The 24,566-nt window shown below is 43.8% G+C and overlaps 1 protein-coding gene and 1 long non-coding RNA gene across 6 annotated transcripts in view; one reads left to right on the top strand and one right to left on the bottom strand.

The window, feature by feature from the left end:
* Nucleotides 1-22,837, bottom strand: part of LOC145532287 (uncharacterized) — a 30,512-nt gene extending 7,675 nt beyond the window's left edge. Inside the window, exons 1-2 of the long non-coding RNA XR_014073129.1 lie at nucleotides 22,694-22,837; nucleotides 14,529-14,604 (exon numbers count right to left, since the gene is read on the bottom strand). This is a non-coding gene — a long non-coding RNA (uncharacterized LOC145532287). The remainder of the gene's footprint in view (nucleotides 1-14,528; nucleotides 14,605-22,693) is intronic.
* Nucleotides 22,838-22,903: 66 nt separating this feature from the next.
* LOC145532282 (uncharacterized) overlaps nucleotides 22,904-24,566 on the top strand; it is a 33,154-nt gene continuing 31,491 nt past the window's right edge. For 3 of the 5 annotated variants that reach the window (XR_014073123.1, XR_014073122.1, XM_081556960.1), the window contains exon 1: nucleotides 22,904-23,004. Coding sequence is in view for 1 of the 5 variants with exons in the window: in XM_081556960.1 (XP_081413086.1) it covers nucleotides 22,998-23,004 (7 nt within the window). In the remaining 4 variants the exon portion in view is untranslated. The remainder of the gene's footprint in view (nucleotides 23,005-24,566) is intronic. The other 2 variants (XR_014073124.1, XR_014073125.1) reach the window with 2 other exon arrangements.

Below are 24,566 nucleotides of genomic sequence, written 5' to 3'. Positions count from 1 at the left end.
TGGAAACTCCCCTTTCAGGACTTGCCTGGCAGTCCAGTGGCTAAGATTCTGCACTCTCAATGCAGGGGGCCTGGGTTCAAATCCCTGGTCAGGGAATTAGCTCCTGCATGCTGTAACTAAGACCTAGTGCAGCCAAATATATATACAAACATAAAGAATATATATATATACATACATATATATATATACACATACATACATATATATATACATACATACATACATATATATATATATATATATATATATATATATATACACTCTCCTCTCATGTCAAGGGATGCTTAGCTGTAGGCTCTGACATAACAGTAAAGGCACCAAAATGCTAATTTTGAGTCCTAGGTGCATGGGTGGGGCTTGTCTACAGGAGGGATTCACAGTAGGGTGATCAGGTGGGGATGCAGCTGTTTCATGGAGGGAAATACCAAATACTAGCAGGTCATTTCTCTTGGCCTAGTCAGTTTCCCTAGAGAGGAATCTTCCAATCTTCCTCCCAGAGGGTATAAGCTGGTCTACCATCGTTCTGGCTGCCGGGCCAGAAACACGAGCGAGGCATTTGCCACTTCCAGGTAGACGTTCACTTAATGCCCATTTTCAGTACAGTCCCCTGTTCTCAGCTGTGCTTGGTGTCTCTAAATCCAGAGCCTCTTGGTTTGACCTCCCCACCATCTTCCACTGTGTGGGAGTGGAGGTCTTGGGGGGCTCTCACCGCCCCTCAAACAGAGGCACAGCCAAGAACATCTCCTATTTTCAGTCCCACTCCTCATCTCCATCTTCAGGCATACTCCAGTTGGGGTCCTGCAACCAAGATCCACCTGCTGCTGCTTATTCTGCCGACCTCCCTTCTCAGTTTAAATCTCAGCCTTCTCAACTCTTCTAAATCAGTTACCACTAACTTTTTACAGATTCCAAAATTTTCTTGGCATCTGTCCTCTGTTCCTGCCTCCTCTCCAGTTCTCTTTGTCCTTGTGGATGTTTGCATTTTCTGTTGTAACGTCTCTATCATTTTGAGACTTTGGGGACAAGGTGGAAATAAATGCACGTGTTTGCAGTATCACCACCCCCATGACACAGAGGTGCTGGAGCGTGGAAGGTACCCGAGGGGAGGAGCAGAGGAAACTGCAGGAAGTCTGCAGGGCCTTGCCTGGATGTCTGCAGCAGGCTGGGGTTTCAGAGCCTCCCTGAGGCTGGCCGGATGCCTAACATGGTATCCAGTTCTGTGATGAGAAGAGAGGAGTTCTCTGCGTGTGTGTTCAGACCAGTGATGCTTGTGGAAAGAGCAACAGAGGAAGGTACTGTTAATGAAGAGAGAGACTCAGGGTCTGCTGGAACAAGCAAAAGTCTATGAGAAAATCATCGATGGCCAAGATCCAGCTGCATCTCACTCACCCCACACCACCCCTCCCCCCGTTAGGAGAGTTAATCCCAGGGGAGGCAACATTGGAACATTGGATGTTCTTGAGAAATCATTCAGAGTTGCAGAGGTCACCAGTTGCCTCTCAGACTTGGGGGTCGGTGGGGGGAGGTTGTTGTGGCTGATTCCAAACCCCGAGGGTGACTTCATGAAGTGGGGAAAACAGAAAATTTCTCATCCTCTGTCGGAGGGCCATCACCACATGCCAGGACTTGGATAACAGCAATACCAAGTATCTTGCTTGCATTCTTGGGAAGATAGCCACAAACAGGAGAGCTGTGCCTCAAACACAAGGCTAGCTTTCCCTTGACATCTAGCAAAACAAAGTCAGGTGGGGCGTATCTGGAAGAGAACGGAGCCCTAGCCACCTGTGCAGCCAGGGCTCCGTGGCTAGGTGGGAACTTTATTCCCTCATCTAGAAGGGGAGCTGAGTAGTTCCATGTGTGGGTTCTGAGGGGCTGATCCCAGACTTGGGGATCTGTACCAACTCTTCCCAGACTTGGTGTGAATGCTCATCCTTCCTTTATGACGATGAGCACCCTGAAGTCCTCCTGAGAAGCTACCATGTACCTGAGAGGGGCCAGAAAATGGGAAAAGGAAGTATGCTCCAGGGTATTTTCAACACCACTAAGCAAGTCTCCAACTCTCAGCAGACACTGACTGGGTGTCCTACAGCTGAATTCTCACACTGTCTACCTAGACATAGCAACAGATCTCATAGACTAAGAGCTCAGTCCCTCAAGACTGCCTCCAATTCAGATGTAAGTTCAGGTTGTGACATCTGCTTCTGACCAACCAGCTGTAGAACAGCTCTCAAAGCTCAGGGAAACATTACTTACACTTACCACTTTTCTTTATTAAAAAGAACTTCATAGGGACCTCCCTGATGGTCCAGTGGTTAGGACTCCTTTCTTCCAATACAGAGGGCGCAGGTTCCATCCCTGGTCAGGGAACTAATATCCCACGTGCCTCGAGGGACGACCAGAAATAAATAAATAAAAATAAAAAGGATATAACACAGGATACAGATGAGCAGACCAATGAAGGGTTCCATGGGATGAAGTCAAGACGAGTTCTGAGTTCAAGAGCTTCTATTCCCATGGGTCTAGGGCACACTGCCCTCCTGACAAGTGGAATGTTCACCAGCTCATCAAATCTTTTCTGAGAGTTTTTATGAAACTTATTCTGCAGCCCCCAATCCCTTCCCTTAAATTGGGGGATGGAGATAGAAGTTCCAATCCTATAAATCACCTGGCCTTTCTTTTTTTCAATATTTATTCATTTGGCTACGTTGGGTCTTAGTTATGTCATGCAGGGTCTTCTTTGTGGTGGGGACTTCGCTCTAGTTGCAGTGCGCCAGCTTAGTTGCTCAGCAACATGTGGGATCCTAGTCCCCCGATGAGGGGTCAAGCCTGCATCTCAACCACTGGACCACCAGGGCAGTCCCCACCTGGTCTTTCTAGTGACCAGCCCCCTCCTGAGGCTGTGCAGGGGCCCCCTCTCTAAGTCATCTCATTAAAGGAAACTCAGATGTAAATAGAAAGGGCTTGTGTAAAACAAAAGATACTCCCATCACTCAGCAAAGTATAGGGGTTTTAGGAGCTCAGCACCAGGAACCAGGGATGGAAACCAAATACGTTTCCCATCATATCACACATGCTGACATCACATCCTCAGTGACAGCTGCTTCTGCTTTCTAAGGGGTGGCATGGCTCCTACCAGAGAGGACATTATCCTCCATGAGGCAGCCTTTCCCTCGCAGCGATGGGGAAGGGCGGAGAAGGGAAGGCTCAGAGCAGATACTGTTGGTGCTGTGCCCAGAGCCCCCAGGACCCCTGGACTGCTTGTATGCACATCAGGTCTCCTTGAGACATCGTTCTCAGCAGCCTGCCCCTGCATCTCTTGATAGAGAGCCTAGGAACACACGTCCCTCTAGGGTGTGTGTATTAGTTGCTCAGTTGTGTCTGACACTTTATAATCCCATGGACTCTAGCCCACCAGCCTCCTCTGTCCACAGACTTCTCCAGGCAAGAATACTGGAGTGAGTAGCCATTTCTTTCTCCAGGGGATCTTCCTAACTCAGGCATTGAACTGGGGTCTGCTGCACTGCAGGCAGATTCTTTACTGTCTGAACCACCAGGGAAACCCATGTCCCCCTAGGACCGATGCCAAATCTGGCCTCTGTACCCTGACACGTACTTAAATCTCAGAGCCACAGTTTTAGGTGAAGTAGGAAAGAACAACTTTATTGCTTTGCCAGGCAAAGGGGGCTAATGCCCTCATACTTGTGTGTCCCAACAGGGTGTGGGGCAGGCATGAGGAGTTTTATAGTCAAGGGGTGGGGTTGCTGATGAGGATTAGGGTGTGTGCAGGGCCTACATTCCTTCAATCTAGAGTCCCTTTCCAGTGTCAGGAGGTCTCAAAATCTGTAGTTCTCAAGGTTATTGATCTGTAACCCTCTCTCTGGAACGTCCTTCATTTGGTAACGGTTTTAGTTTGGCAGAAGAGTTCAAATATATTATGTCTATCCCTTAAGAGGGGACCGGGACCCTGCCCCAAGACCGCACTATTGTTTCATTTTTAAAATTGTATTTATTTATTTTTGGCCGTGCTTGATCTCATTGCTGCATGCGGGCTTTCTCTAGTTGAGCTGGGGCTACTCTTCACTGCAGCGCAGCTCTAGAGCGTTCTGGGTCAGTACTTGAGATGCGTAGGTTGCCCCACAAAATGTGGGCTCTTCCAGGACCAGGGATCAAACCCGTGTCCCCGGCATTGTCTGGAGGATTCTTAACCACCAGACCACCAGGGCAGTCCTGCACTATTGTTTCTTGACTGCTCCTCCCTTGTCTCTGCATCCCCTCCTTTCCCTGATTAACAATGGTTTGAACCTGAACTTTGGAACTCAGCAAAGGAGACACGGAAAGGCTTTTGTGCCCAGGAACCCCGCAGGGTCCTGATGAGTTTCAGGACTGGCCCTTAACAAATGACTGAAAACAGGGAGTATTGCCCTCCAGCTCTCTTGCTCCTTTGTGGGGGCAATTTTAAGGTGTCTCCATTGTTGCCATGAGAGACTGCACCAGAGCTGCCCATCTTAGGACACTGCTGGCTCCCATGTGTTTCCTTGGCCTTCTTTCTTTCCAACTCTCACTTTCCTACTCACCACCCACCAACCAGTTTTGTTTTGTTTTTTCTGGGACCACTTCTTAAATAAATAATTTTTACATGAATCCTCTTCTTCTCGTCTCTGTTTCTGGGAACTCAATCTAAGACACCCTCATCTTTCAGAGTCCTTGCTTGTTCTTTGCTACTACAAACTGGAAAGAGCTACTACAGCCTTTTGTTTATAAAGCACAGTAAGGATGCTGCAGGCATGAAAGCTGGACCCTGAGATGAGGAAAGGATGGAGACTTAAATTGTTTCTTCAGATCAAAGGGAGAAGAAGTGGGCTTCTGAAGGGAACCTGGAGGGGGCTAAGAAGAGGCAGAAGGTGGAAGTTTGAGGCAGAGAAGGTGTTGAGCAGTAAGAAACGTCTCTATTGCACAAAACCTTCAATAAGGACTGATACTCACACAGACACTGTGTAGGCATGGGGTGTTTGGGGTAAGGCTGCTTGGAATGCGATGCTTCAGTGCGGACCAGAAGGTCAGGATGAGAAGGCAAGACAGTCCTGAAAATGAGCTCGTTCAGTGGAAGCAGGAATTCTGAGCCAGAGAAGACTAGAGAAAACATAATCCGCCACACAGGCACCACACACACACACACACACACACACACACACACACACACACACACACACACACACACACACACACACCAGTCTACCAAGAGGTGGAGGGAAATAAGATTCTCCTAAGATCTGAGTTATACGTGAAAGGACAAACTTGAAATAAACGAAGGATAAGTTCTAAAATCATCCCTAAATATACAAAGGCAGCTAGAGCATTGCAACAGCATCTCCCAATTAAAATCAATAAGTTGACCCCCACAACAAACAGGAGCTCATGGAAGGTGGAGGAGGCAATGCCATCCAAACCCACATTGAGGGTCTTACCACACGGCACCCCCACCCCTTATGACCTGAGCTCCTTCCCTACAACCCCAACCCAAGACAGAGCCAGGCAGCCCGCCTCCTCCTCCCTCTGCCCTGTGTGCCCAGGGGCTCAGCTGCTGGCTGGCAGCACTGCCTCTCCCCTGCCTCCCTCTCCTCCACCCTGCTGCCAGCTTCCCTCCCTTTGTGCCAAAGTCTCAGTTGTGGGTGTTCTAGAGTGAACGAGATCTACTGTGGTCAAGGAACTGGAGACCCGCCTTTCAATCCACTCCCATTTCTGACTCTTAAACCCCTTTAAAGTCTTTATTCCACAAACATTTATTCACCACATGCCACTCACCAGGAACTGCTATCTTTATTCTGTCTCCACCCCTGTTTCTTTCTCTTTTTCTCTCTCTCTCGGACTCCATCTCTGCCTCTTTTTCCTTCCCCCTCTTTCTCTCTCCACTTTTCTCTCTTTCCCTTTCTCTCCCTCCTCCCTGTTCTGGTCTGTTTGAATTAAACTGGCCTGTATCTATGAAGACAGATAATATAGCAAATTTGACAGTGCCCACAGTAAAGAATCTGCCTGCAATGTGGGAGACCCAGGTTCAATCCCTGGGTCAGGAAGATCCCCTGGAGATGGGAATGACAATCCACTCCAGTACTCTTGCCTGGAGAATTCCTTGGACAGAGGAGCCTGGCGGGTTGCATTCCATGGGGTCACAAAGAGTCGGACACGACTGAGCGACTAACACTTTCACTTTCACAGTTAACTGACAAATCACAAAGCAGTTTTTGCTAGCAAGTCTTTTATTTTCTATTAGAAATAACCATGTACTGGGTGTGATTTTAGATTTTATCTGTATCTCTGAGTAATTCCTTCAAAAGTGCTCTCTAGAGTATTTTCAAGTCAAAGGGATAGTCATTTTTAAGATTTGTGATATAATTGGAAAATTGCTTTTTCAGCACTATTGCACATGTAACCGGACTTCCTTAACCTCATACCAACCTCAGATTTAAGATAAGATCACACATGTTTCTCCAGGGTCTCTGAAGACTCTCATATTCTGGAATATCTCTGTAGATTGGTTGGTTTGTAAAGGACATGCTTAATCTCCTTTCCACACACATAGATATTTGTTTGTTGGTTTGTTCAACACACATTTATATCAAGTATGTGCCAAGTGCTAGTAATGACCTTGAACTAGACTTCGGTGGTTTAAAGCTTTTCCAAAATTATAGGTGACTCCTTCCTTCAGACTAGACTTAATTCTGGCATTTGGTATTTTAAAAATCAGCAATGGGAATTTTCTCACAATATGAGACAGAGAGTGATCCAAGATCATTTGACCACCCATTATTTCCCTACCCAAACTCTCACTCACACTGCCTTCAGACTCTGTTCGCTGAGACTTCCTTTTTCAAACAGCTTTGGATGTCCTATATTTTAATCACTGCTTGCTAAAGACTGAATGTGTCCCTCCCCAGATTCATTTGTTGAAACCCAATCCCCAGTACGATGGTATGAGGAGGTGGGGGTTTTTAGGGGGTGACTATGTCAGGAAGGTGGAGCCCTTATCAATGTGATTAGTGCCCTTATGAAAGAGACCCCAGGGTATTCCCCAGTGATCCAGTGATGAGGACTCCACACTCCCTCTGCAGAGGGCCTGGGTTCAATCCCTGGTCAGGGAACTAAGGTCCTGCAATCTGTGCAGCATGGCCAAAATAAATAAATAATGAGTGAATAACTAAATAAATATAAAAGAGACCCCAGAGAGCTCCCTCAACCCTTCTTCCCTGTGAGGACACTATGAAAAGAAGATCATCTATGAACCTGGAAACAGGCCCTCACTGAACACCAAATCTGCCAAGTGCCTTATCTTGGACTTCCCAGCCTTCAGGACTGTGAGAAATAAATTTACATTGTTTGTAAGCCACGTCCTTTATGGCAATTTCTTTTGGCAGCCTGAACAGAGTAAGGCACTGCTTCAAAGAAGGGAGGTAGGGCTTCCCTGGTGACTTGGTGGTAAAGAATCCACCTGCCGAGACAGGAGACATGAATTCAATCCCTAATCCAGGCAGATACCACAGGCCTTGGAGAAACTAAGCCTGGGCACCACAACTATTGAGCCATTGCTCTAGAGTCCGGGAGCCATTAACTACTGAGCTCTAGTGCCTCAGCTACAGAAGCCCTCATGCCCTACAGGGCTCCCCAACAAAAGAAGCCACTGCAATGGGAAGACAAGCACCGCAACTAGACAGTAGCCCCCGATAGCTGCAGCTAGAGAAAAGCCCTCACAGCAACGAAGACCCGGCACAGCCAAAAATAATAAATAAATACATTTTTTTAAAGAAGAAGAAGGAAGGTGTTTCAACCCCTTTTATTTCCTCTCTTAGGGCAGAATGCATGGGCCATGAATTCATAGGATTATTCTTTTCTTTTATGCAAAGCAGGTCTAATGGTTGGCCTCTCTCTGTTATCCAGTGGGTACATGAGAATAACAAACATTGCATGTTCAACTTGTTGCAGTATATGCTTACAGATTCACAGATCTTGGTACAGCTTTCTCACTAAACACAATTTTTAGCTATTAGGTGAGTGTCAAGGGGTGTTTTCAGGTCCCCAAATGCAAGTTTGACTGAAGGTCTCCCAGAACATTTGGATGCATTTAGAAGCTTACCAATACACTTACCATGCATTTAGAAGAGTAGCAGTACATGTTAAGCAGATAATCACAATGTGTGTGTGTATCTTCAATTGCTCAGTCGTGTCTGACTCTTTTATGACCCCCTGGACTGTAGCCCATCAGTTTCTCTGTCCATGGAATTTTCCAGGCAAGAATACTGGAGTGGGTCGCCATTTCCTGCTCCAAGGGGATCTTCCAGACCCAGGGGTCAAACCTGAGTCTCTCGCGTCTCCTGCCTTGGCAGGCAGATTCTTTACCACTGCACCATCTGGAAAGCTCCAATAATCACAATACAGCATAATAAAGGCTTTTCCAGAGTTGTACTATAGGGGACATAGGATTTGAGGGCATACTTAGAGGATAAGTCCAAAATACAACAAGCAAGGGCAAAGACCTTATTAACTGTGTAGCAGTCAACCACTGCTGCAACACAAACACTGTAATAATCTCAGGGTCAAACAACAATACATAGAACATTTGTAAATTTCTCATGCAGATGACTGGAAGTTTGCTGGGCATTGATCTTGATCTAGTCTGGGTTTACATGGGCTTCACTCCAAGCTATGGATTTGATTTGTCTTTTCCATGCATTTTGGCCCTTCTTCACTAGTGGCTACCTGGTTATCATGGCAAGATAGAGGCATTCAAGAGACTAAGCTGAACATGGAAGCACATTTTAAGCCTCTGCTCACACCACTAATATCCCACTGGACAAAATAGATCATATGGCAAAGCTGAGAATCAAAGTGCAAGGAAATACATTCCTTCCATGGTGATGTGGTGAGAAGCAATGAATATTTGCTGAATAATCATCCACCACAAGTGGGATGTTATAGAACCAAAGGATGTTTTCCTAGGGAAAAGTAGCAGGAAAAAGTGTTCCAAAGAGAGCAACATCAGGAAAGGCAGGAAGACACAAGGATGTGTGAGACAGTAGGGAAATTGTGGGTGTTTTGACAAACAGAAGCCCAAGACACTTGAGTGAGATGTTGAGTATGTGTAGGAAGCTGAGTTAGGAGAGGAAGACAGGAGCCAATATTTCAAAGTTGGAGAAAACCCAAAAGATCTGGATAGATTGGGGCGAAGTATTGAGGCCAACCCTCCATTTTGGATTTTCAGGGCCTCCTGCCCTGCCTCCTGAACTCTCTTTTTCCTGGGTCCGGGGAAACCTTCCATCAGTCTTCTGTGCTCTCTAAGCAACAAAATTACCTTCTCTTCACCATCCAAGTGAAGAACTGCACTAATTCTTTTCTTGATCACCTCCCATGTTCAGCATGGCATCCAGTGAACGTCTATTGTGTATACTCCAGAATGTGTAAACAACTGGGAATTCTTCTTTAAAAAAATTTTTTTTTCTGATAAGGCATATTTATTGAGAGAATGGCACAAAATGGTGAACAGGAAAGATACACAGCCTGTCGGCAGAAATATCCACCCTTCACGTTTTGACCAATGGCCTTCCAGAGTATATGCAAAGCAATTACATATATACCATCATATGTTCTGCTATTGTTAACCAGTTTCTTTATTTAAATTTTTTTTAGTATTTATTTAAATGGCTGTGCCAGGTCTTAGTTGCAGTACACAGAATCTTCGATCTTTGTTGCTGCATGCGAAATCTTTAGTTACAGCATGCGGGATCTTTAGTTGTGGCATTCCAACTCTTAGCTGCAGCATATGGGATCTAGTTCCCAGACCAAGAATTGAACCCAGATCCCCTGCATTGGTAGTGCAGAATCTTAGGCACTGGACCACCAAGGAAGTCCCTACTGAGCTTTCTTATATCAACTCAAAACATAACCTATCACAACCTTTTTAATGGCTGCAGTGTATTTTATTGTATGACTATATCATCATTTATCCAATCTCTTTAATTTTTACTGCTAGAAATGATACTCTGAACAATATCCTTTTAAATATTTATCTACCTACTGGTCTAGTTATTTGTCTAAGCATAAAATGCCAGAAGTGGAATAGTTTGTTCAAATACATACTGACTTAAACTTTTCATACATATTGCCAAGTTGCCTGCCAGAATGGTTGTATCAATATGCATTTCTATCGGTGATGTCTGAAAGTGGCCTTTCCCCACACACTTGATGTCATTGGGTATTATACACATTGCTAGTGTGAACAGTTTTATCTAATTTTTATTATAATGAAACAGTGGCTTTTTTGTGACTTTGTGAATTTTTTAAAATTAATTCATTCATTTAATTTGACTCCTCCAGGTCTTAGTTGCAGCATGTGGGATCTAGTTCCCAGGGATTGGACTCAGGCCCCTGCATTGGGAGCATGGAGTCTTAGCCTCTGATCCACCCTGAAAGTCCCTGAAAAAAAATACATTTTGAACTGAAATTCTCCTATCAGGGCTGTCAACAAATGTTAAAGTAGACACAGATATTTCAGGAGGATGAATTATTAAAGATAGAAACAGAAATTAATAAATTAGAAAGCAAAAAATGTAGACAATAAATAAAATAAAGAGCTGGTTCTTTAAAAAAGGAGGAGGTTAAATAGAAGAGGAAAATTTTAAAGTATCAAGCAAGGGAAAAAAATAAGAGGTAAAACACAATGCCAAGTATAAGGAATAGGGTCTTTATCTCCACATATAAAGAACTAAAAATTATTAGAAAATTCTATGTTAATATACCTAAAAACTCATCTGAAATGATTTTCCTTGAAAATGTTAAGTTCTTGAAATTGATTCTAGAGAAGCAAAAACCATTGCTAAAATGGAAAAAGTTGTAAATAATCTACACCCACCAGCAACAGCATCCTAGATGGTTTTATGAATGAGTTCTAGGAAGTCTTATTTTGAAATATAATTTCTATGTTATTTTAACTACATCCTTAAACTAGCATAGGAAAATATGTAATTTATAATACAAAAGTGAAGTGTGTTTTATAATACAAAAGTCTAATGAGGCATTTATAGACTTGAAAGTCTTAAATAAAATATTTGTAAGTTATACCCAGCAGTATATTAAAAGAATTGTGCACCAGGATCATGTAGTATTTATTCCAGGAAGAATGATTTGTTCAGCATTAAGTAATGTGTGTTGAATCAAGAATTCTGTAATACATCAGATGGTGAAAGGAAAAGAGCATATGATCATCTCAATATATGCCAGAAATGCATTAATTAAAATGTGATATCTATTTCAGAGAATGATGAAAATGACAGTAATGACAACAATGATGGTAAATACCTTAGTAAGAAAGAAAAGGAGGGTCAAGGATACTGTTTTAAAATCAGAAGCCACAGCAGCAATCTTAATAGTAAAACATTAAACATATTTCCATTAAATGAGATGCTCACTATTATTGCTACTAGTCAAAATGTTTTTGAAGTCTCAGAACAATGCCATTACTTAAGAAAAAGAAATCAGTTCAGTTCAGTCTCTCAGTGGTGTCCAACTCTTTGTGACCCCATGCACTGCAGCATGCCAGGCTTCCCTGTCCATCACCAACTCCCAGAGCTTTCTCAAACTCATGTCCACCAAGCTGGTGATGCCATCCAACCATCTCATCCTCTGTCATCTCCTTCTCCTCCTGCCTTCAATCTTTCCCAGCATCAGGGTCTTTTCAAATGAGTCAGTTCTTCTCATCAGGTGGCTAAAGTATTGCAGTTTCAGCTTCAGCATCAGTCCTTCCCATGAATATTCAGGACTAATTTCCTTTAGGATTGACTGGTTGGATCTCCTTGCAGTTCAAGAGACTCTCAAGAGTATTCTCCAACACCACAGTTCAAAAGCATCAATTCTTCAGGGCTCAGCCTTCTTTATAGTCCAATTCTCACATCCATACATGACTACTGGAAAAACCATAGCCTTGACTAGATGGACTTTTGTTAGCAAAGTAGTATCTCTGCTTTTTAATATGCTGTCTAGGTTGGTCATAGCTTTTCTCCCAAGGAGCAAGCATCTTTTAATTTCATGAAAAAAATTTTTTTAATAAATTTAAAAAAATTTTTTAAGAAATTAATTTAAAGAAATTTAATTTTAAAAAAGAAATAAAGAAATCAATATTAAAATAATAGTAAATTACCTTTATATCCAGACTATATTCTTTTCTTTCTAGAAAATCCATGAAAACCAACTGAAAATATTATTGAAACTAATAAGAGAAGTCAATAAAGTGCTTCAGTATAAGAAACACACACAAAAAAGAAATACATGGAGAAATTTATGACTTTCTTCTATACTACCAATAACCAGTGAATAAATGGAATGAAAAAAATCCATTAATAATTGCAATAATAACTGTAGAGTACCTGTACATAGGACTATGACCAAAAGTATATGGTTTATGTGAGAAAAATGACAAAATATTTCTGAAGAAAAAAAACTAAAAAGGTTTGAAATACCATATTTCATTATAAAAAGATACTAGCTTTCACTGAATTACTTTATGAGGATCCAGTGACCATTCTTTGAGGTTTTGAGTGTGAAGATCTTCTCAAAAACTATTTATTCTTCCCTCCCAGAGCCAGTTCAAATTGTGCTAAAAGCTGTTAATTGTGCTTATCCCTTTCCTCTACTGACTGTTTCTTTTAAGAGATCTTGATGCCTTTATGTCTGCCGGGATGGGAGAATGAGTTTTCTGAAAACACTCTGGTCTATAGATCTGTGTCTGAAGAGAGAACCAAGAAGATTTCGACAGGTTTTGGGAAAGAGTTCTTGGAAGAATCCACAATCGAAGCCGTTCAAGGCTATGATTCAGCAATAGATGACGCTGACAGTGATGTGGCAAGACTATTTCCCTTCTCATCAAAGCTTGGCACCTCCTGAGGCCAAGATAGAGCAGGTGGTGAAACAGATTCTGAATATATTTTGAAGATATAGTTGATAGGATTTGCTGACAAATTGAACATAAGGTGAGAGAAAAAGAGACGGATCCAAGATGACTCCAAGGTTTTTGGCCTGAGCCATTGGAACCATGGAGTTGCTGTTTCCTAACATGACAGAAAGGATGAGCAAGATTCGAAGAGTTATGAAATCTGATTTTGGACATGTTATATCTGACATGCTACTGGATAACTAAAAGAGGATATCAAGCAGGTAGTTAGATATGTAAGCCAAGACTTCTTGGGAGAATCCAGGGTCAGAAATATAAATTTGGGGTTGTTTAGAGCCATGAGAGGGATGCCCAGGTGTCTCAGTTGTCAAGAATCCACCTACCATTGCAGGAGATTCGGGTTCAATCCCTGGGTCAGGAAGATCTCCAGGAGTAGGAAATGGCACCAACTCCAGTACTCTTGCCTTGCCTGGTTAATCCCATGGAGAGAGGAGCCTGGCGGGCTACAGTCCGTGGGATCACAAAAGAACTGGACACAACTTAGTGACTGAACAACAACAGAGCCATGAGGGTGGATGAGGTCACCAGAAAGTAAATGGAGATAAAGAAGAGGATCCAGGACTGAGTCTGGAAAAACCCAACATTTAGACTAGGGAGAGGAGGAAGAAGCAACAGAGAAGACTAAGAACAGTTATTGAAGTAGAAGGAAAACTATTAATAGAAGAATGCAACGTCATGGAAGGTAAGCACAGGAAGTGTTTCCAGGAGCAGAGAACCGTCGGCTGTGCCAAACACTGCAGGTCGGTTGTATGAGTCCCAGAGGAACCAGCTGCTGTGACAGAGATATTTCTCATATCTCCGTGGTATAGGCAATATGTTTATTTCTTGCTCATGTATAGTATTTTCAGCAGCAGAGGGGAAGAACAAAAGGAAAAGAGAAGCAGTTCTCCACTCCACGATGATAATCAGGGTCTCATGCTGATGGAGTCTGAGTCGTCCTCAACGTGTGGTTTTCAAGGTCGGTTAGGGTGTGATGTCAGCCAGTAAATGGGGGTGGGAGATGAGGCTGGCACACGGGAAGTGAATTGGTAAGAGTCTGGTAGGAACAGAGGGCACATTCCAGTTGGGTAACTGGAGAAAAGTGTAACAAAGAGACTATGTATAAAGATGTGAGCAGGTGCAGGAATACTTTTATGGGATTCCTGTAACTCTGTATGGTTGATCGTGGGAGCTATTACCACCCCATGTCTGATGAGAGAGGAGAAAGTAATGGTCAGAGAAAGAACTATGTGGGGAGAGATGCTGGACTGAAGCTTTGGTAGAGGAAAACAGCCAACCCAACCCCACAGGAGGGAACCAGGGGAACAAATTCCCTGACCTGATTCTCATCCTGCCCTCCAGTCTCCTCCAGCTTTCTTCCATTGACTCAACCCAACCAGAAACCAGAAGGCTCATTGATAAAGTCCCTAGTGGTTATGCTCCCGAGGTACACAACAGCATGGAGGACGGTGAGGAGGTGGATCTGGAGGAGTAAATATCCCACACAAGATCTTTCAATAAGTCAGGTTTGAAAGTCACAGAACTTCCTTCCACTCACCTTCCATCGGCTGGAACCCAGTCATATGGCCCCATATAACCACCAAGAAATTTAGGAAGTATGGTCCAGCTGGTGCCTAGGAGGAAGAAAGAGAGGTGTGGTGACCAGATAACCTGTCTCCAACTCATGGTCAAGCAAGATGATAACCATCCATTGACCATCGGATTTAACAACATGGAGGCCGTTGGTGATTACTGTAGTCCAGTTTTGGTAGAGTGGTGGGTGTGAAAGCCTAAGTAGAGTGGATTCAAGAGAGAGTTGGAGGAGAAAGTACAGCAGTTATTAGCAACAACAACAACTTCTTTCAACAAGTTCTGCTATACAGGGAAGCAAAGCAATAAGATGATAGCTGGAAGCATTGTGGGATCAAGAGAGTTTTGCTGTATTTTTTTTTGCCATGCCAAGAAGCTGGCAGGATCTCAGTTCCCTGACCAGGGATTGAATCTGGGCCTCGGCAATGACAGTGCCAGATCCTAACACTAGTTGTTGTTGTTTGTTGTTGTTTGTCGCTAAGTCCTTTCTGACTCTTTTGCGACCCCACAGACTGTAGCCCACTAGGCTACATGGGATGGGATTTCCATGGGATTTCCCGGGCAAGGAAACTGGAGTGGATTTCCATTTCCTTCTTCAGGGGATCTTCCTGACCCGGAAATCAAACTCACATCTCCTGCATTGCAGGCGAGTTCTTTACCGCTGAGCCACTGGGGAAGCCCCCTGACCATTAGACTGCCAGGGAACTCCCTTGCTTTGTTTTTTACAATGAAGAACTAAAAGTTTATTTTTATGCTGATAGGAGTTTTCCAGTAGAGAAAGAAAAAATATGTTGCAGGAAGCAGGCGGTAAATGGCTGTAGGGATGTCCTTGAGTAAAAAAGCAAGGATGGGGGCTAGTGATAAGGCAAAAGTTGGCCTTGGAAAGAACATAAGCAGTTCATCTCTAGTGACAGTGATATATGGACAAAGTCCAGGTGGGGAGTAAAAGTGTGCTTGTTGAAATTCTTTTTCCAATCATTTGTATGGTCTCAACAAAATGAAAAGCAAAATTAGGGCACATCCCTGGTGGTCCAGTGGCTAAGACTTCGCTCCCAATGCAGGGCGTCCAGGTTCCATCCCTGGTTAGGGAACTAGATCCCACGTGCCACAACTGAAGATTCTACATGCCACAGTGAAGGTCAAAGACCCGGGTCTGCCAAGTAAACAAATAAATTAAAATTTTTTAAAAGAAGTAAAATTATTAAAGTCCGATGAGAGTGAGTCTGGAGGACAAACTATCAGGGGCTTGAGCAGAAAAGACACAGGATGACATAGTCACCTAAGAGGATGGGAGTAATTATCCCAGGAGTTAATCATCCCAGTGGACATGATCCAACTGTCTCTAAGATATTCAGCTCTGAGTCCATGCCCCGGTGAAGGCGTCTGGCCCACTCTGTCTGTAGACCTCTGCTTGCCCTAATGCAGTGTAAGAACTAGATGATAAGAACAGCACATTTCGAGCACTTACAAGTTCCAAGCTCTGTTCTAATCACTGCAGATCTGTTTAGTCATCATAAGTACATAACATGGGTACTACTGTTATCAATCCCATCTTAGAAGGGCACAAAGTAAGTAATACAAAAAGTGAAGTAAAGTGAAAGTGTTTAACGCTCAGTCGTGCCCGACTCTTTGCAACCCCGTGGACTGTAGCCTGCCAGGCTCCTCTGTCCGTGGGATTTCCCAGGCAAGAAATTGGAGTGGGTAGCCATTCCCTTCTCCAGGGGATCTTCCCGACCAACAGATGCCCAAATTGAATTCAATCTCAGGCCGTCTTCCTTCAGGTCCCTTGCTATTGACTTCTACGTGTAGATCTATACATACTGGCAGTGTCAGAGACTGATCAACACCAGAGGAGGCTGGGCTTGAGAGAAGTAAATAAAATTTTACAATTTTAAAAAAAATTAATCTGGCTGCGTTGACTCTTAGTTGCAACATATATGATCTAGTTCCCCAACCAGGGATGGAACCTGGGACCCCTGCATGGGGGGCATGGAATCGTAACCATTGGACCACCAGGGAAATCCCAAGAGGAGTAAATGAAACTTTAAAAGGTCAAGGGGCTGGTGCTTGTAGGTGGGGATGAGATGCTCTGCGTAGGAGGGAGTTTCTGGGGACTTGCTGTGAGAGATGATTGACCAGGTGGTGACTCAGACAGCCTAGCACCAAAAAGAAGAGCCAATATCAGGAGGACAGGAACGAGCTGACTAGATTCAAAGAGACCCACCCATCTTCCTCAACTTGTGCCGGTTCTGCATCTATTACCCTTGACAGGGAGGCCTGGCATGCTGCAGTCCATGGGGTTGCAAAGAGTTGGACACGACTTAGCGACTGAACAACGACAACAACATTCCATGGTTTCCATGTGTATTTCACTGGCTGAGATTCTGTTCTGTTTCCAGGGTAGGGAGTCATGGTGCTGTGGTGGTAACCGTAATGACGATACTGTGGTAAAAACAGCTCCCAGTCAATGAACACTTCATCAACAACGATGAACTTTGTGAAGAACTTTATCAATGAAAGATTCATCAATCCAGGGAAAAGGGGATATGCGTATGCATACTGCTGACTCACTTTGCTGTACAGCAGAAACATAACATTGCAAAGCAACTATACTTCAATAAAAATAAATAAATTCATCCATGAGTGAAGAGACTTCCCGGATAGCTCAGTGGTGAAGAATCCACCTGCCAATGCAGGAGACTGGGTTTGAACCCTGGATTGGCAAGATCCCTTGGAGGAGGAAATGGCAACCCACTCCAGAATTCTTGCCTGTAAAATCCCATGGACAGAGGAGCCTGGCAGGCTACAGTCCACGGGGTCACAAAGAGTTGGACACAACTTACTGACGAAACAACAACAAGTAAATGAAGAACAAAGAATTTTTCTTACATTTTATCATTCGATGCTTATAATACCACTGTGAGGTACACACCACTCTTCCCATTTTCAGATGAGGAAAGTGAGCCTCAGAGAGGTTGTATCACTTGTCCAACATCACACAGGTAGAGAGTGGCAGAGCTGTGACTTCAACCCCAGCCTGTTAGAGTCAGAAACCTACACTTGCTGCATGGTACCATCTGCCTCTCTATTTGGGGGATGAAAAACCAGGAGCCCTACAGGGCCTCAGTGGGGCAGGGCCCCTGTGTGAAAAGGACTCCCTTTAATGAAGGCAATTGAGAAACAAGCCTCCTCTTTATTTGCCTGTAACAGGGGCTCGGCAAAGCTAATTATCTTCCTGTGAACCGGTTAACTATTCAATTTTCTCCATTTGGATAATTCATTATCAGAGTCAAATGCAGGATCCAGCTAATTTTAGAAAGATGCAGCTGTAGGGTCAGCTGGGGAACAAGCCCAGCTGAGAAAGAAGGAAAAGCAGCCAACCAGCCTCCGCTTTGAAGGGAGAGGGGAGACCTGAGGGGCCCCACGGCTGGCTGGGGGAGAGCACAGGCTGCGGTGAGTGGGCTGGGATTCCCCCAGCACCAGAAAGCGGGGAAGTCAGAGAGGGTCTGGAGCCCCAGGACCGCAAAGCTGCAATCAAAGCTGCCAGCACCTACTCAAGTAGACATGGGGCACTTCAACCACTAGCTGCTGTAACTGTCTCCTCCCTCCGTTTTAAGGATCTGCGGGAATCAGTCATCCCTTCATTCTTACGGTTTCACTGGGAGTCAGCTCATAAAGGTGTCAGGCCACAGGAAGAGAGAGACCTTAGGTCCTGCCTCTGACTATCAACCAGGGTCAACACTGCTAACATTTATCAAAAGTCCGTCCTGTCTCATACCGAGGAGGTTACGTGCTGTCATTTCCTGTACTATAGATGGGAACGCTGAGGCGCGGAGAGGTAATGTCACTTGCTCAAAAATCTAAGAACTATGGCAGAAGTTGGGATTTGAGCTTAACTCCCAACTTCATGCTCTCATTGTCCTTTTTTTTTTTACATACTATTTATCATTTTTTCCCCGGATTCTTTCCCCTTATAGGTTATTACAAAGTATTGAGTATGGTTCCCTGTGCTTTATAAGTAGGTCCTTGTTGGTTATCTATTTTATATGTAACTGTGTGTACATGTTAACCTCAAATTCCTAATTTCTCTCTCCCTGCCTTTCCCCTTTGGTAACCATAAGTTTGGGTTTCTCAGGTGGCTCAGTGTTAAAGGTTCTCCTGCTAATGAAGGAGATACAGGAGACAAGGGTTTGATCCCTGAGTTAGGAAGATTCCCTGGAGAAGGAAATGGCAACCCACTCCATTATTCTTGCTTGTAAAATCCCATTGACAGAGGAGCCTGGAGGGCCATGGTCCATGGGATTTCAAAGAATCAGACATGCCTGAGTGCCTGAGCACAGCACAACAACTATAAATTTATTTTCCATGTCCGTGGGCATATTTCTGTTTTGTATTAGTATATAAGTTCATTTGTACCTTTTTTTTTTTTTAGATTCTACATATAAGCGGTATCATGATATTTGTCATTGTCTGTCTGGCTTACTTTACTTAGTATGTTAACCTCTCTATGTCCACCCATGTTGCTGCAATGGCATTATTCCATTCTTTTTTATGGCTGAGTAGTATTCCATTTTGTATATGTACCACATCTTCTTTATCCATTTATCTGTTGATGGACATTTAGGTGGCTTCCAGTCTTGGCTGTTGTAAATAGTGCTACTGTGAACATAAGGGTGTATGTATATTTTTGAATTATGGTTTTGTGCAGATATATGCCTAGGAGTAGGATTGCTGCATCATATGGAATTTGGAAAACTCGTCAGTGGCCACAGGACTGGAAAAGGTCAGTTTTCATTCCAATCCCAAAGAAAGGCAATGCCAAAGAATGTTCAAAGTGAAGTGAAGTGTAGTGAAAGTTGCTCACTCATGTCTGACTCTGTGACCCCATGGACTATACAGTCCATGGAATTCTCTAGGCCAGAATACTGGAGTGGGTAGCGTTTCCCTTCTCCAGGGGATCTTCCCAACCCAGGGATCGAACTGAGGTCTCCCTCATTGTAGGCAGATTCTTTACCAGCTGAACTACAGGGAAGCAATGTTCAAACATTTGAAAGAATGTTCAAACTACTGCACAATTGCACTCATCTCACACGCTAGCAAAGTAATGCTCAAAACTCTCCAAGCAAGGCTTCAACAGTACATGAACAGAGAACTTCCAGATGTTCAAGCTGGATTTAGAAAAGGCAGAGGAGCCAGAGATCAAATTGCCAATATCTGCTGGATCATAGAAAAAGCAAGAGAGTTCCAGAAAAACATCTACTTCTGCTTTATTGACTATACCAAAGCCTTTGACAGTGTGGATAACAACAGACTGTGGAAAATTCTTCAAGAGATGGGAATACCAGGCCACCTTACCTTTCCCCTGAGAAACCTGTATGTGGGTCAAGAAGCAACAATAAGAACCAGACATGAAACAATGGACTAGTTCCAAACTGGGAAAAGAGTACATCAAGGCTGTATACTGTCACCCTATTTATTTTACTTACATGCAGAGTATATCATACAAAATGCTGGGCTAGATGAAGCACAAGCTGGAATCAAGATTACAGGGAGAAATATCAATAACCTCAGATATGCAGATGACACCACCCTTATAGCAGAAAGCAAAGAGGAACTGAAGAGCCTCTTGATGAAAGTGAAAGAGGAGAGTAAAAAAATTGGCTTAAAACTCAGCATTCAAAAAACAAAGATCATGGCATTCGGTCCCATCACTTCTTGGCAAATAAATGGGGAAACAATGGAAACAGTGACAGACTTTATTTTCTTGGGCTCCAAAATCACTGCAGATGGTGACTGCAGCCAGGAAATTAAAAGACACTTGCTCCTTGAAAGAAAAACTATGACCAGCCTAGACAGCATATTAAAAAGCAGAGACATTACTTTGCCAACAAAAGTCTGTCTAGTCAAGGCTATGGTTTTTCCAGTAGTCATGTATGGATATGAGAGTTGGACTATAAAGAAAGCTGAGTGCTGAAGAATTGATGCTTTTGAACTGTGGTGTTGGAGAAGACTCCTGAGAGTCCCTTGGACTGCAAGGAGATCAAACCATTCAATTCTAAAGGAAATCAGTCCTGAGTATTCATTGGAAGGACTGATGCTGAAGCTGCAACGGCAATACTTTGGCCACCTGATGAGGAGAACTGACTCATTGGAAAAGACCCTGATGCTGGGAAAGATTGAAGGCGGGAGGAGAAGGGGACAACAGAGGATCGGATGGATGGATGGCATCACCGACTCAATGGACATGAGTTTGAGCAAGCTTGAGGAGTTGGCAATGGACAGGGAAGCCTGGCATGCTGCAGTCCATGGGATAACAAAGAGTCAGATATGACTGAGCGATTGAACTGAACTGACTGATGGTAGTTCTATTGTAGTTTTTTTTTGAGGAACCTCCATACTATTTTCTATTCTGGCTGAAGCAATTTACATACCCATGTATAGTGTAGAAGATTAACCTTCTCTCCACATCCTCTCCTCTCCAGCATTTGTTATTTGTAGACTGTTTGATGATGGCCATTGTGACCAGTGTGAGGTGATACCTCATTGTAGTTTTGATCCACATTTCTCTAACAATTAGCACTTAAAGCCACATGCTATGCATGCAATTTCTAGAAGCAGCAGGATAAAGAAAGGGAGTGTTGGGACTTCCCTGGTGATCCAGTGGTTAAGAATCCGCCTTGAAAGGCAGGGCACTCAGATTCAATCCCTGGTCAGGAAAATAAGATCCCTCATGCCTCAGAGCAACTAAGCTCATGTGCTGCAATTACTGAGCCTGTGCACTCTGGAGGCCACATGCCACAACCAGAGTCTCTGTGCCACAATTGCTGGAGCCCACATACTCTGGAGTCCACGTGCTGCAAATAGAGAGTCTGAGCATTGTAACGAAAGATCCCACATGCCGCAACTAAGACCCAATGCAGCCAAATAAATAAATATATAGTTTTTTTTTAAGGAAAAAAAAAAAGAATGGGGGTGTTTGGGCAGTAAGGTTTGGAGGAGCACTTGGTTCAGTAAATAAAGTCAACTGATCAAGGATATTCAAACTCTCAGCAAGCTCCTCAGGGGAAAGGGGCACATTCCTTCTGTCTGCAAAAAGCAAAGAGTCTAGAATTTTTGCCAGTATCTATTCCCATCTGCTTGGGGATCATCAAGAGAAATCAGAAAAAAACCTGGCCAGTCTGTCTCCTGGGCCAGTTGCTGGGAGGTAGGGTTGGGGTGGGAGTATACTGATGATAGTTTTACTGAGCACTTACTCTATGCCAGCAAGTATGATAATAACTTTTTGCAAGGTTTAACTCATTTAATCCTCACAATGCTCCCTGAAGCTGCCATTCATATCATTGGTGTTATAGATAGAAAAACTGAAACACCAAACATAGTTCCTCGCCCTTGGGAGAGGAAGCTGAATTCAAAATCTGAGCAGTTTTACTCCACAGCCTCCCTCCAGCCAACTGGGCCCTGGCAGAGGGTCAGAGGGCTTCCCTGGTGGCTCAGATGGTAAAAAATCCTTCTGCAATGCAGGAGTCCTGGGTTTGATCCCTGAGTCAGGAAGATCCCCTGGAGAAGGAAATGACAATCCACTCCATTATTCTTGCCTGGAGGATTCCATGAACAGAGAAGCCTGGCAGGCTACAGGGCACGGGGTTGCAGAGAGTTGGACACGACTGAGCAACTAACACTAGAGGGTCAGAAAGAGAGCAGGTGGGAAGACCATCCAAACCACGGAGAGCTTCCTGAGGCCCTGTGCTTGAATAGCCAGGTTCCTGATGCTGGTTCTTTGTGGCTCCTGAACACCACCAATGTCCTTCCTTTGTGAAGAGCTCTGATTTCTTGCAGAGGGAAATTCTCCTTGGGGTGATGCTGAGGGCCCAGATGCTCTGACTTGATTCAACTTCTGAAAAGTCCTGCAGAGTTGAGTCCTGAGCCAGACACATTTGTCCTCGGGGTTCTGGAGACCCATCCTATGAGATGTCAGAGTTTTTTCCAGGGTGAGCAGACAGAGAATTGCTCCCCACATCAGCCCAACAGTCATTTCCCCTGTCAAGCCCTGCTCTTTCCACATCTGCCACTACTTCCCATATCCCATTACTATGGGAAAGCCAAGCCCCTCTGTCTCAGCTTCTCCATTTTTACCTCTGTCATTTCTGCAAAAGCCCAGGGCCAAAACTGGATCTGTCCAAATTAGGTCTTCCACCTTTTGCCAGCCCTGATGGGAGTTTCCAAGTTCAAAGCCAAGCTCCTGGGCCCAAGCTGTCGGCCCAGAGCCCCAGCAGGTGCAGCCTAGTTGCTAAGCAACATCTTTGGAGCTCTGTGTTTTCCTGTCACATGATTATTGTTGCTAAGGAAACAAGTCCTCTGGCATCCCGGGACACAGCAAGGCTTAGGCAGCGGTGTGTTACCTGAGGTCTAACAAAAACCTTCCTGTCCCTGGTTCGTGATGAGTTGTGAGTCCCTAAACTGCTCTAGGGGACTATCAGATTGATCCTGTCTTTTACTCAGGCATTGACTTTTCAGAGGGAGTACCTAAACTGGAGTCTTGGGCACTCATAGCATCCAGTTCTTTGGGGCGGTCAGTAGCAAGAATGGCTTTCAAGAGATGTAGTAATATGCCAGGGTTCAGAAGATGATCTTGCAGTCCCAGTTCCGCACTTCTATCAATAGATTCTGCTGTAGGGGCAGAATGAAAATGATTTGGATTGGAGAGTGGGAAAACTGAGGAGAGGCTATGGACAAGAGGGTTATAGAGGGGTCTCAGTAATACAATGGCAAGGGAGCCAGACAGGGGTCTGCTCCCAGTACCACCCCCGACACCTACAGCTCAAACAGCAGGAAGACAGATGCCACATTGAGGATGTCACAGTCTCCCTGAGGGCTTGCTCCCTGGATTCTCCAGTCCAGACTTCCTGGGGTTCCCTAGGCAAGACTGGCCCAGAAATGAGGTAGAAATGAGGAAATCTCTCTAAAAGACAAAATGATATAGAGATGGACAATAAGAAAGGAAATATGAGGGACTTCCCTGGTAGTCCAGTGAAGAAAGCTTTACACTTCTGATGCAGGGGGCACCAGTTCGAGCCTTGGCCGGGGAACTAAGATTCCAACATGCTGCGAGGCATGGCCATGAAAATAAGTAAATAAACATTAAAAATAAATAAATATAATTCATCCATTAAAAAATTTTTTTTCTTAAAAAAGTGAAAGAAAAAAAAAGAAATATGAGAGAACTGGGGTATCAATGAGTTGCAACAATTGAATAACATATAGAAATTAGAAAAGTAAAAAACAGAGAATAGATGGGAGGAGATTATTCAATCAATAGTAGAAAAATATTGAAAATATTGAAATATCCCAGAAAATATGAGTTTTCAGATACAAAGATTCTAAGGAATAGATCCAAACCAAACACTGCAAATATTTCTATCTCCAAGTCACATCTTTGAGGAATATCAGATCACTGGTGACAGAAGATCTTAAAAGCTTCTAGAGAATTAAAACAATTTTCATAAAAAATATCAAAATCATAATGGCACCAGACTTCACGAGTAGAAGATGGAATATCACAGAGTCATATCTTCTAAATGTCCAAGGAAAACGAGTTCACCCTTCCCATGATAGCTGCTTTGATTTCCAAGACTTCTTTTTTCAAAAAATATTTATTTATTTGGCTTTGTCAGATCTCATTTGAGGCATATGGGATCTTTGAGTTGCAGCATATGGGATCAAATTCCCCGATCAAGGATCGAATTCAGCCTCCCTGCTTTGGAACACAAAATCTTAGCCACTGGATCACCAGGGAAGTCCCAAGACTTCTTTCTTTATGTGATTGATAGCCCCCTCTTTTTTTTTTTTTTTAAAGAGAAAGGGAGATCTCCTCTTCTCCAACTTTTTAAAAACAGCTTTATTTATTTATGCCTGTGCTGGGTCCTTTGTTGCTGTGCAGGCTTTTCTCTAGTTGCAGGGAGTGGGGGCTCTTCTCTAGTTGCAGTGTGTGGGCTTCAAGCAGTGGCCT

Source organism: Giraffa tippelskirchi, chromosome 13 (assembly GCF_054371585.1).
Source record: "Giraffa tippelskirchi isolate mGirTip1 chromosome 13, T2T-mGirTip1v1.2.pri, whole genome shotgun sequence".
In the NCBI taxonomy this organism is placed as follows: Eukaryota; Metazoa; Chordata; class Mammalia; order Artiodactyla; family Giraffidae; genus Giraffa; species Giraffa tippelskirchi.
This window is presented reverse-complemented; position numbering and strand designations above follow the sequence as displayed.